The sequence below is a fragment of the Cryptotermes secundus genome, unplaced genomic scaffold (assembly GCF_002891405.2).
Source record: "Cryptotermes secundus unplaced genomic scaffold, Csec_1.0 scaffold816, whole genome shotgun sequence".
In the NCBI taxonomy this organism is placed as follows: domain Eukaryota; kingdom Metazoa; phylum Arthropoda; class Insecta; order Blattodea; family Kalotermitidae; genus Cryptotermes; species Cryptotermes secundus.
The window spans coordinates 1,527,520-1,542,087 of NW_019724601.1; the positions used below are offsets into that span (position 1 = coordinate 1,527,520).

Consider the following 14,568-nt stretch of genomic DNA (forward strand, 5'->3'; position numbering starts at 1 on the left):
TGTCTTGTTGGCTTGTTGACATGTTTTATATTCTGTGCCTGTGCACATTTGTGAATAATCTGAAACGCAAATGTATATGTATGTATGTATGTACCTACCTGTAGGCACAGTTCATCATACAGCCAGCTGCGGAATATGTACAAATATAATTCCTACCATATTGCTTGTAAATATTGGCATTTAATCAAAGAGTGGTATAACCAACTGGTAACATGTGAACCATCCAAGAAATATGATGTATCTGGGCTGGTAGGAAACAAAAATTTGTTCCAGTGTCACAGAAGGAACTTCTAAAATCTACCATATTTCAGTCTGTTGACAGGCAATAATTTTACCACCAATGTTCCATACTCATCTATCATCACTCCTGAATGTGTGTGACAGGCCTGATGAGGCAGCACATTACATGTAACACAACTTAGACCTTTGGTTTGGGCTTTGTTTCAGGTCTCCAACTTACATAATCCCAGAGTACTGAAGCAAACTTCAATACCCTACAGTTTTTCTTATAATACACACTAGCACGGAAGTTAAAGGCTACAGATTTACAATTACAACTTTTCCTCCATTAAATTCTAACTAGTAGTCTCAAATTTCTGAAGGGGTACAGGGGCTCGCATTTAGTCATGTAGCATATGTCACAACTGGTAGCTCTCAGAATAAGGTAACAGCCTGATTCACCTGTAAATCAAATATACAGGTAGATTTAGTTCCACCATATAAAGTTAAAGTTATCCCTGTAACAGGCCATGGAGGCCCACACGGTTGTGAGACATCGAGGCTCCCATACTTTCTAGACAATTGGCTCACAGATGGCTCTGGGGCTGCCAGTCTCATGCACCAGCTGCACTTCACCCCCAGGAAGATTCCTGGAACTCATTTCTGTTACAGGTTGTGTCAACCCCAGGGCCATAGTGCAGCTGAAAGGAATAGGTCAATTGAAAAATCAAATACATCAATATTTCAATATTTATTCAAAATGTGTTTACTGCAGGTTTGTCTCTTTGGCAATACAAATGGACTGTAGGAATAATATGCTGGATTTCTACAGGGACATTGTTGTAACCATGGTGCTGCTCCTTATTTGGTAAAGTCACAAATCTACTTTTTACCAAATGAAGAACTGCAGGGCTTTAACTCTACCATGACCCAGGTTTCACAGTATAGGCAAGATACATTTCTCTTCTCCACAGCATCAGGATTGGCTCTGGGGCCCACCCAGACTCCTATCCAGTGGGTGCCAAGAGTTTCTTCTCTTGGAGTCAAGTGCCTGGAGCATGAAGCTGACCATTCTCCTCCATCAAGTACCAAGGTGTTATGACATGGTGGTTAATTAAGCACAGGAATGAATTCACTTTTACTTTAAAACTCTATTTGATACTACTAAAGCAACATGAGATAAAAATAATCTATGACAGAGGTCAGGGACTTTTCTTTTTTGTATATTCACGGTTTATTTAATGTTGCTGCCAGTAACCTGGACTACACTGTGTTAAATGGTATGATTATGGTACAATTATTGTGTTCCCAGAGATTATCCATTGTCCTCTTTTTATTTAAAACACATAACTTTTGGAAATTGGACTGTGTCTCCATCTTTAGTTGAAACCCACTTAGTGGAGCCCAATCAACAGTGCTAGTCCCTATCTCCATGTTATGGTAAATAATGAACTGGAAAGCTTTGGGAAAGAAGTAGTCATGACCTAATTTGAGATAACATCCTGGCATTTGCCTGGAGAGGAGGAGGAAACACAAAAAATTCTCAGTCAAGAGAGTAAGTGTCCTGGTTGAGATTTAAGCGAGCACCTCCAGAATACAAATCAGCAGCACTGCCACCTAAGTAAATTTGTGGGGTAAGGAACCAGTCATAAAAAAAGAACAAACATGCAAGTACCGCTCCCTATAAAAGTATGTCCTGGGCCATGAAAGTCACTACAAATATCCTACCCTGTGATAAACAACAGACCACTATCCAACTTTATGAAACAACAAAAGCAGATGAGATGGTTTGGTTTGGGCATATTTGCAATATCATTAAACATATCCTAGAACATATTATCATAATAAAGAGAGAAAACAAAATTAGTTTTTTATCGTAATTATGTCAAAACATATGTCCAGAAAAAGAGAAAATTGCTGTTTTTATTGCTATTATGAAGATCAACATTTGGTAACAAGTGACCAACAGTGGACATATAACCAAGTCAAGTTACATTCAATAAGAAATGCACAGCCCCTTCCTCCTCACAAACACCAGATCAATAATTCTTGACAAAATATTGAAAGAAGATTAATGCTTTACTGAAAACTTAATTTTACAATTAACAATCACTTACAGACTCTGGCAAACTTTCTGTAATTACTCCTCCTTTAAGGATATGCACATTGATTATGGAAGCTCTATATCAGCAAAGGAAATTTCAGGGCTGCCATGAGCAGATAACAAAACTTGTTAAATTTAATTAACACTCTAATAATATAGCCCAAATACTCATCACTGCTACTACAAAAGTATACCACTGGCCACAGCGGCCTCGGTAGTCTAGGGGTAACGTTCCCACCTCGTGACTCAAGGTACGAGGGTTCAAACCCGGCGGAGGTCGTGGAATTTTTAAGGGCGGAAAAATTCAGGGAACAAGTCCTCCGGGAGGGACTTTAAGCCGTGGGTCCCGTGTCGTAGCTTTACGGCATGTAAAAGAACCTCATGTCTCCAAAGGAGGCCACTGAGCAAAATTACGGACGTTTCCCGCCCAACAGTAGTCTCTAACACCTCTGATAGATGGGGGAAGCATTAAAGATACCGCTCAGCTAGTAGAGACCGATCTCGCTGGCTGGGCGGGACTGATGGTAAGCACCAGTACTGGTAGGATATAGAGACTGGTAGAATATTATAGAGGGAAGCACAATGGACCAAGACAGGTCTAAGTGCATGGGGAAACCCACCCTCTCCAATAACTAACTATACCACTGGCCACTCTCCAAAGTCAGTTCCATCCAATTAATGTCCTCACAATGTTTCCTTGTTTTTCATTTTTATGTTAGCAGTACATCTCCTTAGTCATGAGCACCCATTTTCCAAGAGATTTTTTCCACCTAAATTTTACAAATCAGACTTTTAACTTTAGTAATTTTACACATTATCCTGAGGATGCTTCAGTCTGATATGTTTCTGAAGATTCCAATTCAGTTTTGCGCGATGAGGGCAATAGGGGCACTGAAACTGTGGTTCCTTGCCACACTCCAATTTCACATGGTTATAAAGGGACTTCTTCCAACGATAAATTTTACCACAGTTTTGGCATACAAATCCCTCACTAGGAAGTTGACAGTGTCTAACATATCGTCTTCTAACAGATGAAGATTGCAATGAACCAAATATCCCAGCAAGATCTGGCTGTTGCTGCAGTTCACCATGTTGATTTAGACCTGTGTCTTGAAGCGGTTCATCAGGTGGTTCAAAAATGCTCATTTTCCCAAGACTTAAACTTCTTGAATATTGATGATTACTCCATAATCCCGATTCTGCAAAAATCAACGAAAAATTAAATTTTAAAGCATCTGTTCATTTGCTTCTGCCAAACATTCTTCATGGATTGTGATATCAACAAGAGAGAATTTTCTCATTTATAACTATTTTAAATTAGACAGACCACAATGTATATATCTTGATTCAACAAAATAATTCCATAATGGTCTCCTTTTATTGTGACCTCAAACTGGAGACCCACAGGGCCTCACCAGTTATAATACACTACATTTCAATATTTCATAAATTCTTTCACTGCATTTTAGAGGAATTAGGGTTCAAAGTTTGTTAACAGAAGACCACAGAATACAATCGTCTGGTTATGTAAAAAGAACTGGAAGAACAAGGATACCAAGAAGGGTATCAGAATGAAAAATTTTAAGGAAAGAAACCTACAGGATAACCAGACCATGAAGATTCAGCCAGATGTTAGAAGACATCAAAAAGAGATGGCCATGTGAATTAACACTAAGGACTGCTCATAAAACTGATGAAATAAATAAAATTGATGCTGATATTATGGTACTCTAGCAAACAAAACAACAAACAAATTCAGAAACAACATACAGCAACATATTTCTGTAATTGGAACAGGGCTTAGAAAGATAATGTATGAAGAATCTCTGTTTTAATCAAGAACTGCTGGAAAACTGAACATAAAAGAAAACACCATCCAAACTTTATTTTCAGTTTATTTACCAATGATGTCAGTAACTCAAACTGATTATCCAAGTCATTTGGCTGAAAGGATAGAAGAAAACTTTGACAAACTTCAGTCAGAACAGTTTGTGTCTTAGCCAAGATTAAAACACAGTACCTCCCAAATACAAGTTGGAAGCATTACTGCTTCAGCCAACTTGCTGGTGAAATGAAATGCTGCAACTGATTGGATATGAAAAAAGAATGAGAGAATGCAACAGTCAAAACAAATAACTAACTAAAAAAAATGGATGGGAATATCAACAACACAGCAATGATATGAAGCTGATAAAACAAAGGAAAGAAGTGGAGAGGACTTCATTCATTCATTCATTCATTCATTCATTTCCTTTAATTTCCATATATCCATACAGATAACAAACAGGTAATAAACAGTTATAAACTCTGCTAAGCATTCTGATCATATACGTATTATGTATTAATATTTTTCTTCAAACAGTAAACAGAAACAGTATAGTGTATCTTAGAATTTTACTTTATTTGTCAAATTTTACATCGCAAAATTAAAATTAAAGATTATTGCCTTCTCAAATGCCATTCAGTGTATTACACTGTGGCAAACATTTATCAACATTTATGAGGAACCTGTTGCTTCTGTCTTCATGGCAGGAGAGTAAGCAATACAGTCAGTAACAGAGACAAAGGAAGATAAGTGATGAGGCCAAGACTTCACCATTGGAGGGATACAAAATGAACAAGATCCAGTGGATGTGAAAAGGGGCGGACCATAGGCAGGAAGAGGATATGAATATTGCATTCCGGAAGTCAGAAATCTTCATAATCATTGTCATGAGAACCTCAACCCTCACATAAAATGAAAGACTGCTGTCAGACTGAAAATTATAGAAAATAAATTACAATGTATGACAAAGACAATGATGGTTAATTAAGAATTAAATGTTTAGTGATAACTGCAAATAAAATATTGAATTATAATCAACAAAATACAGATACACTGTACTGTTCCTTCATATAAACTGATTACCACTCTGCTACAGATGTAGCTGATTACAAATGCTACAAAGGGTAATATTTTTAAACAGACAGCTCCTTATACTTATCAGACCATAGTGATGTGTGCAACTGCTTCCATATCAACCACCTCATAAATACCAAATAAATTCGCTATGCTATACTGCTCGTCATTCACATGCAGAAATTATCATCAGATCACATGTCAAGATCATATCAAATTTCCATAGTGTCAATGAGACACTAGCATACCAGGCGCTAAACATTACCAATTACCATTGCCTGTTGCATCAGGTGCTCAGTATTCCTTATTCCTTCCGCAGCAAATCAGTAACCTTCAGTAACAAATAAAAATATACAACTTGAAAGAAACACAGCCCTTTGGTAAATATAAATATAGTTTCCAATTTTGGTTTCTAACCATAAGAATTAGATTACACAGGATTCAGTATCGCTTACATTGCCAGTGTACATGCTTGTAGCAAGATATCATACAAATGTCACATGAAAACTTACTGTTACTAGCTACCACAATCAAAACAAAATACTACATTTTCTAAGAAATAATGCTTTAAGAAAATGTGGTATTCTGCAAAAATACTTCAGCATGGAACACTTCAACACTAACACTGAATGACAACAGTACTTTCATAACTCAAGGCATGATTGCCATAATTGTACTGCACACAATAACTGTCTGACGGGTTTGTCTCAATGCTGTCATTGCCCACATATCATCAAATGTTGGAATTATTAAAAAATTTGTAACAATTTGGAAGGTATCAATCATGGTCTAAATGAGGCATTTGCAAAGATGAACTGAGGAAAATCGCATAAACCATCAGTCAAGATAGCTAGTGTCATAGCTGAGATTCAAACCAAGTACCTCCTGAATATAAATCTAGAGCGATTCTGCTACATAAACCTTCTTAGTGCGTTGTTTATTAATGATATAGATTTCTGAAGTATACAAAGAGAAAATTATCAAATGACACAAAGTTACTATGACAATTAGGCCGCGCCATAGCTCAAGCGGTTAGTTGCTGGCTTCCCACCGCGGCGGCCCGGGTTCGATCCCGGGTCTGGTCAAGTGGAATTTGTGGTGGACAAAGTGGTGCTGGGGCAGGTTTTCTCTGAATACTTCTGTTTCCCCTGCCAATCTTCATACCACCAATTGCTCCACAATCACCCTCACCTATCATATGGGGTTGGTACAATAGGCCAGAAGTGGTCACAGTATAAGGGACTTACTCCCACCCCACTAGCAATAAAAAAAAATACTATCACACTTAAATTAACATGGCTGCCATACTGGTGTTCTGTACATGAGTGAACTACAAATTATGATAGACAGAGAAATATCAAATGTCATTACAATTATACCAAGTACCATGAAATTATATGAACTAATAGCAATACAGATTACTGCCTTCTGGCAAGTGAGCCTGTGTAGTCTGGTACACTGTTACCAACATTCCAGAGGAACTGAGTATACCTATCTTCAGGGCCCCTAAAAATTAAGGCAACAGGTACCTCTGGAATGTTGGTAATGATCTACTGGATTACACAGGGTCACATGCCACATGATAAAAACATTCAGTCATTTATGTGAGGACTCTGAATGTCACAGGTGAATTAATGTCTATAACAATGACTGATGTTTTGTATCTGATGGCAGATAGATAATCGCGGCTTGCTAACAAAATTCCCAATAAGGACTGAAGCTAAATGCAGGATACCGCTGAGACCACCCACATTACTTGAAGCTCTGTAAAAAGTGTTTCAGTCTCATGTGTTTTTGCAGATTGCCTTTAAGCTTCGCACGGTGAGGGCAAAAGGGGCACTGAAACTGTGGTTCTTTCCCACACTCCAACCTCACATGTGTATATAGCGAGTTCTTCCAACGGTACAATTTACCGCATTTTTTACATCTGAAACCTTCCTCTGAAGGTTGGGTTCTTCCAGTAACATTCAGGTAGCCAGCTGCAGAATGTGAAGAGTCAAAGAGTGAAGTTACATCTGGAGGTTGTTGAGACTGATCAAACCTTCCTGTACCAGCATCTTGAAACACTTGTTCTGGTTGAACAAACATACTACTCACTAATTTAGGGAGCAATCTTCGTAATGGACGATGACCACTCCAAGATTCTGCAAACATTAATACAAAAACACATAAGTAATAAACGTAAATTTTCTTATGATATGAATAGTTTTGGAATTTTATAATAGGATCTAAAGGATGGGATTCAACATGCCAAAGACTACTGCAGAACTATTACATAAATGCCAAATTTATTGAGGGGCTGATACCATTGCACACAAAACCCCACAATCCTTCAGCACATTACCTTCAAATGACCACAGATGCAGATAGCATGAATGCCTGTTCTTTCCTCTAAACACTGCTATGCAATACCAGATGCCACCTATTGACCAAAACGTTTAAAGTGATTAATGTCAAGCTGACCTCTTCAGCTCTGCCTATTTTAATGCAAGAACTCCAATGTCCAAGAGTCCAATGTGTGGACAAATTCCATGGAGTTCCTCACGTGGAGTGGACCGTTGCCAGTGTATGTCCTCAGTAGGCCAGCCAAGTGTTTGGCCAGGCGATAGGTGGGAGAGCCAATGGTGCTCACAATGGGCCTTAGTGGAACGGCTTGACGTCCACATTGTCCACACATTGGACTCTCTCCATGTTGATCCCCACGACATAATGGTCAGTTTCGATGTAGTGTCACTCTTCACCAGGGTGCCTATAAAAGATACGATGGATCTGCTAGGACGACATTTCGAAGAAAACATCTTGAGACTCTTCCGCCATGTCCTGACCACCTCATACTTCACCTTCAACGGCCAGTTCTATGAACAAACCGATGGCGTGGCGATGGGCTCGCCACTCTCTCCGGTCATCTCTAACCTCTATATGGAGGACTTCGAGGAGAGGGCACTTGACTTGGCCCCACACAAGCCCCGCTGCTGGTTTCGCTACGTGGACGACACCTTCGTCATCTGGTCACACGGTCCCGACAAGCTCCAGGACTTCCTGAACCACATAAATAGTATCAACCAGTGCATCCAGTTCACAATGGAAACTGAAACTGAAGGCCACCTCCCCTTCCTGGATATAGATATTTACAGGAGACCCGACGGTTCCCTGGGCCATAGAGTGTACCGCAAATCCACCCATACTAACCTGTACCTTAACGCTGCGTCCCACCACCACCCTTCCAACAAGCAAGCTGCACTTTCTACATTGGTGCACAGGGCCAGAGCACTGTGTGATCAAGACAGCCTACATGCGGAGTTGGTGCTCCTGAAGGATGTATTCAAGAAGAACGGATACAACAACCGGCAGATCTACAGAGTTCTCAACCGTCGGCCCAACATCAGCCGGCCTGAAGACAAACCGGGCTCAGTCGCCTTCCTTCCCTATGTCGGGACCATATTCAACCGTATCAGCAGAGTGCTGTCCCGGCACAACATCAAAGCAGTGGGTCTGCCTCCATACAAATTATCCAATTTCCTCCGGCCGGTTAAAGACAGCCTGGGCCTAAGGACACCGGGTGTATACAGTATCCCATGCGAGTGCGGGAAGGTCTATATTGGGCAGACAGGCCGCTCCGTGGACACGAGGTTGAAGGAGCATCAGCGGCACATCCGTCTCGAACATCCGGACAAGTCGGCCGTAGCTGAACACAGCATCGAACTGGGACACCGCATTCAGCTTCAGAATACCTCCATCCTCGCCACCAAGACGCGCTATATGGATCGCATCATTAGGGAAGCCATTGAGATCGAACTGCATCCCGGAAATATGAACAGAGAGGATGGGTTTCGTCTCAGCAAGTCTTGGAAACCTCTTATCTGTTCTCTTAAAAACCGCCCACCGGGATATGACCTCAGACCCAGAAGGCCACAAGGCCATGACCAACCAACATAACAACAACCCCCCCTCAGCTTACGGTTAAAGCCCAGCCTTTTAACCTTGCTATTCTCTCCCCTACACAAAACCATGCTTGTCCCAGCTCCCTTCCCCTACCCCTCCCACACCACTGCTTTCACTTGTTTACTTGCCCTTCCCCCCTTCCCTCTCTGCTCTCACATAGCTGTGTATATTTCCACAGTCTGCTTTACCATTTCTCACGGTGTTGTCGCTTGCAGATTTCTTATACTTTTTCTTCTACCCTGAAGATGGGGGCGATACGTTCCTCCGAAACGTCGGTTAACACCATATATACACGGTGCCAAATCCCAGAAGACTGCTTTCTTCATAGTCACCGCCGTGAAAGCCTCAAATCTTACAAACAAACCCATACTTTTGTTGTTTCATATGGGTGTGAAACTTGGTTTCATGCTTGAAGAAGATTGGGAAGCACGTGCTAATGAGAATGCATAAACGTTAAAGTAGTTAGGTAATACAGTACTACAAAAAAAAAACATAATAAGGAGCTTCATATTTTGTGATATTTACTTGGGTTATTACGTTCAAGGTCACTAATCAAGAATGAGATAGGCGGCATTAACACGGATGATATGTATGTGGAATTTTGGTGAGAAAACCACTTAGAAAGCAGTCAACTTGAAAAACTTAAAGAGATGGCATAATATTAAAGTATCTATTAGGGAAGTAGTGATAAGGATATAAACTGGACCTGAAATTGATCAAACTGAATGCAAATCACGTCCAAATATGGAATTCTCTGAATCTTTGGTTTATAATGACAGACTTAAAATCAGTTATGCATAACATGAAACTACATTTCAGCCATGGGAATGTTCTGTTATCAACTGATACTGAGAGAGATGTAACAATACTGTTGCCATTGTCATCATTGTTGAATCCGCCAGATGGAATGCATGCAGTCACAATAACGAAAAAAACTCCTTGGCTTTAGTCCACAAGCGAACTATACTGGCCAAACGACCGCCACTTGTCAGCGAAGTTAATGCCCACTTTAACGGAGAGAGGGTGTCATGTGGTCAGCGCAACGAATCTCCATGACCATTAATTTCGGTTTTCTAAACCGGAGCTGCTACTTTTCCATTCAAGTAGCTCCTCAGTTACCCTCACATGGGTGAGCGGATCCCATCCCAGACCCACTTCTTCTCAGAAAAACTGGTAGCGCCGGGAAGCGAACCCAGGACCTCTGGATCTGTAGCTAGGAACTCTGACCACTAGACCACAGAGGCGGCCTACAATAGTGCAACATATGACCAATAAAGATTAACTATATTTTACACACTACATGCAGCATACAGCATAAAATGACAGGATGATTATCACTGGCTAACAGTGAAAGATGTGATAGGAACTGATTGTGATGTCAAAAATACTGTTCCATATATGCCTGGAGAGAATTAGGAAATCTTGAAAAAAACTGACTCACATTTAAGCTAAGTTGCAAACTCGTACCTCTCAAGTATAAAAAAAGAATAGTACAAAATGAAGGAAAACACAATGGTGATGACAAAGATGACTTTAACAATAACTATTAATCACATAATCTATTATTAAATATTTAATTCAAATTTCTTCCAGTACAATACAACTCGGTTTCTAGAACAACTTGAGATAACTCCGACAGCTTGCAATTCATAAACTGTTATTTATATTATATAACTGTTGTTTATATCATCTCCTTACACACACAATCACACATATACAGAGCTCCTTCTCTGAAAGAACGAAATACGAAAACGTGTTTTCCGAAAGGCAAAAATCAATCTTGTACACCAATCTATTACATGGAAAACTATCACATGTTATGGCACATACAATTTAGCAAGGTACAAGCACAACCAGTGTCACACTGGAAGTGAACCAAGCAGCTGCCTTGCTGGCAAAACATTTTTGTGGCAGAAACATTTTAAAAACCATTTAGTTAAATGGTTCTGTTAAAATGTTAAATAATTTCTGCTGCTCCTTTATTCATATTATGGACATTAAATGCATGTCATGTAACAATTTAAATATAATTGTGAACTGCCAATACTGTTGCCTAATTCTGGAATTTTGAAGTCTCAGTGACACTGCAATGACTCCCATATTCACTTACTCCAGATAAAATTCAAGGCTAATCACATTAATTACACTGAGACTGAAATTACTTCTCTTATATTCGTTAACTAGCAACCATAATGAAGATTTTCAAATAAAATTTTCAAGGCTATGTCATAGTTCAAGATACAATTTTCTCGAAGATGAGCTTTTTTATACATTTCATTTTGGTTTTCATATTTAATTCATCCAATGCCAACCATCATACATCAAAGGATACTAACCTGACAACTTTTAATGTGGAATTCCAGTACTAGCATCATCAAATATATCAAGCAGTTTAGAAGTCAAACATGCAGACATAACCTCAACATTATGCATTAATTTCACACAGTTTGTATAAAGAAAGCTTAGTACCTACTGCATCATGTGATATATTTCACAAAATTATGTGCATATGAGGGCATATACAAACAAGCCCAAGAAAAGTTATAGAAAATGCACGTACATACATTGGTTACAAAATTCAAATATGTATAATAATTTTATGAGTTACTGGTTGAGGTTTCCCCCCCTTCACCTGCGGACAGAACCAGATCCAGTTTCCAAAACATCACGTTTTCTATTCTCTAGAATACCAGACGATGGAAAGTAGTACCAAAAAACAGTAATTATCATTTATTACCATTCAACATTCCATACATACAGGTATGGATAAGGAAATTGTCAGTTTTACATCTAATTCTCTTGCATATCTTTACAGTATACACTGTACCACCCTAATATAGTGGGTTTGTCATCTGAATAATATTATCTAGATATAGTTACCATTAATTTCATTGTCTTTACACAAATACAACAAATTAATCAGCTGCAAATTACATTTACACACTTAAAAAATAAAAGACATAAATTCATCTACAGAATAAAAGGAATGTTTCAACAACAAAAAGTTTTAATTCCTTTTTAAATTAGTTAACATTTTCCTTTTGTTTTATTTGATCGGGGACCTTATTATACAAACTAATTCCCATATTTATCACACTCCTCTTAAAGAGCTGTATTACAGTGCTGTACGTGAAAATTTAATTTTCTTCATGTGTTATAATTATGAATGTCCGAATTTATTACCATAAAAGCCTTGTATTTTTCGATAAAGCATGTCACCTCCAATATATACAGAGAAGGCAATGTTAAAACATTGTAATCTTTAAAAATTTGTCTACATGACGTGCGACTACTAATAACACTAATCACTCGAAGAACCCAGTTTGGCAATTTAAAAATGCTTTTACTTTCCCCATCCCCACCCCACAATAAGATACCATTTCTCATACATGACTCAAAATTTGAAAAATAAATAATTTTTATCATATATGGACTTATTATTTCTTTTAATATTTTCACCATATAAATTACTTTGCATAGCTTTGCTGCGAGCTAAGAAGGGTACACACACCACAAGACATGGTTTACACAGAACATAAGAAAAACGACCCCCATAGTGGAAGAACCACACGCAAGTTTTAATTATGACACATAAGATGAATAATCTTAACAAGTTTTAGTGTGTGTAAATTTATTATAGTTGACAAATACGCACTTTTTAAATAATTTTATAAAGGCAAGCAATGAAATAGATTAGGATAATTAGGGCACCTGATGACGGCACTATGTTGCCAAAACATGTCGTGAAGTAACAGGTGAAATTGAGTGCACTACAAGACGGCCACTGTATACATATCATGGACTCCTGTATACTTTCAATAAGACTGACTTGCTGTGTCAGTTGATTTATTCTTTCTGAAGCCATTTAGGGCCTCTGTTAATATATTATTTTGAATTAAAAAAAGGCATTAGCTTATTATACATCAACTTTTATAATATTTTGGAAAAAACTGATAAAATGGATATAGGTCTATAGTTATTAATATCATGATATTCCCCTTCTTTATGCAGAGGTATCACTTTAGCTCATTTTAATCTGGGAAGGTGCCTGAGCTCAATGAGGCATTGAAAATATGAGCCAGTGATCTTTATACATAATTTATACATTTTTTAACAAGCTATTCTGGTATCTTGTCATATCCTGCAGATAATTTACCTTCTAGACTATTTGTTACACACTCTGTTTCATATTCAGTGACTGGATGGAAAAATATGGTATTAGGGCAGCAGTTTATCCTTTGTTTCTCCCACTGTGTGTTTTTGTTATTATTGTTGTTTTGACTTAAAAAGTCATCAACTATTTCAACAAAGAAATTATTTATCATATCTGCCACACTTTGCTGATCTGATATTACCTAATCCTTCCAGTCGCACTATGCCCTGGGGTTTACTCAGCCTCTAACAGAAATGAGTACCAAGAATTTAATTAAATAATTTTCCATGGGGAGTAATGCGCAGCAGGCGCGTAGGGCTGACAACCTTACCGCCATCTTTGAGCTGATTGTCTAGACAATGTGGGATCCTCAACGGCTCACAACCCTATGGGCCTTCACGGTCTGGTACGGGGATAGCTTTACTTTACCGCTAAACAGTTGCATTTTCTTATCACCCTTACATGACTTACGAACTTCATTTTTATTAAATGCCCACATAGCTTTCATTTTATTTTGAGACCTTGAAATATACTCATCATTTTTTTTTTGCTTCTTTCATAACACTCTTATAATTTTTTTTTATATCTGGTGATATATTCCAGCATGTCCCTAGACAGATTATGCTGCTTTTTAAAACCATTTAACAGTCTCATCCTTTTACCAGAATTTATTATGCCTTGGGTAATCCATTTGTTTTTCTTTGTCATTTTCATATAAACAGTCTTTTTTGGAAATGCTATATTATAATAATAAAGGATTGTGTCCATAAAATCATTAAAACTAGCACTTGCATCTGAGTTTGCAAAACTCTCCTGCCATAACTCCTTCTGCAATAAATAATTAAACTCCTGGATACCCTCTATAGTAAACTGTCTTTTTCTGCTCATTTTAGGACCCCTCTCTCGTCTATTTACATTAATCTTTGGTGTTTGTGCCAAGTGGTCTGAATAAGCCAAGTCCAATACTGATGATGTGCATTCCAAAACTTGCTTGTTTGTTACTATGCCATTTATCTGTGTTAAGGAATTCTTTGTGACCCTGGTTGGGGATGTAATTATGTTGGCCAAATTATACAACTGAAGCAAATTTTTTAGTTCTCGTACTCTTACACTGTCATCTAAGAAGTTTATGTTCCAGTCAGCACATAAAATTAGTTTTTTCTTTTTCAACTGCACATTTTGGATTACAACTTGCAAATTTTTTAGGAACGTGTAAAAGTCACCATCTGGTGACCTATAAATACACACAAC

General features: G+C 38.2%; 1 protein-coding gene across 40 annotated transcripts in view; it reads right to left on the reverse strand.

The window, feature by feature from the left end:
- The window catches only part of LOC111862456 (longitudinals lacking protein), a 595,591-nt gene that overhangs the window by 481,779 nt on the left and 99,244 nt on the right, over positions 1-14,568 (reverse strand). The window contains exon 5 of one of the 40 annotated variants that reach the window (XM_023847877.2): positions 2,964-3,522. The exons of the other annotated variants lie outside the window; for them this stretch is intronic. Within the exon in view, the coding sequence (XP_023703645.1) occupies positions 3,131-3,522 (392 nt within the window). The 3' untranslated portion in view covers positions 2,964-3,130. Of the gene's footprint in view, positions 1-2,963; positions 3,523-14,568 lie in introns of those variants that run through there. 40 annotated transcript variants of the gene reach the window in all.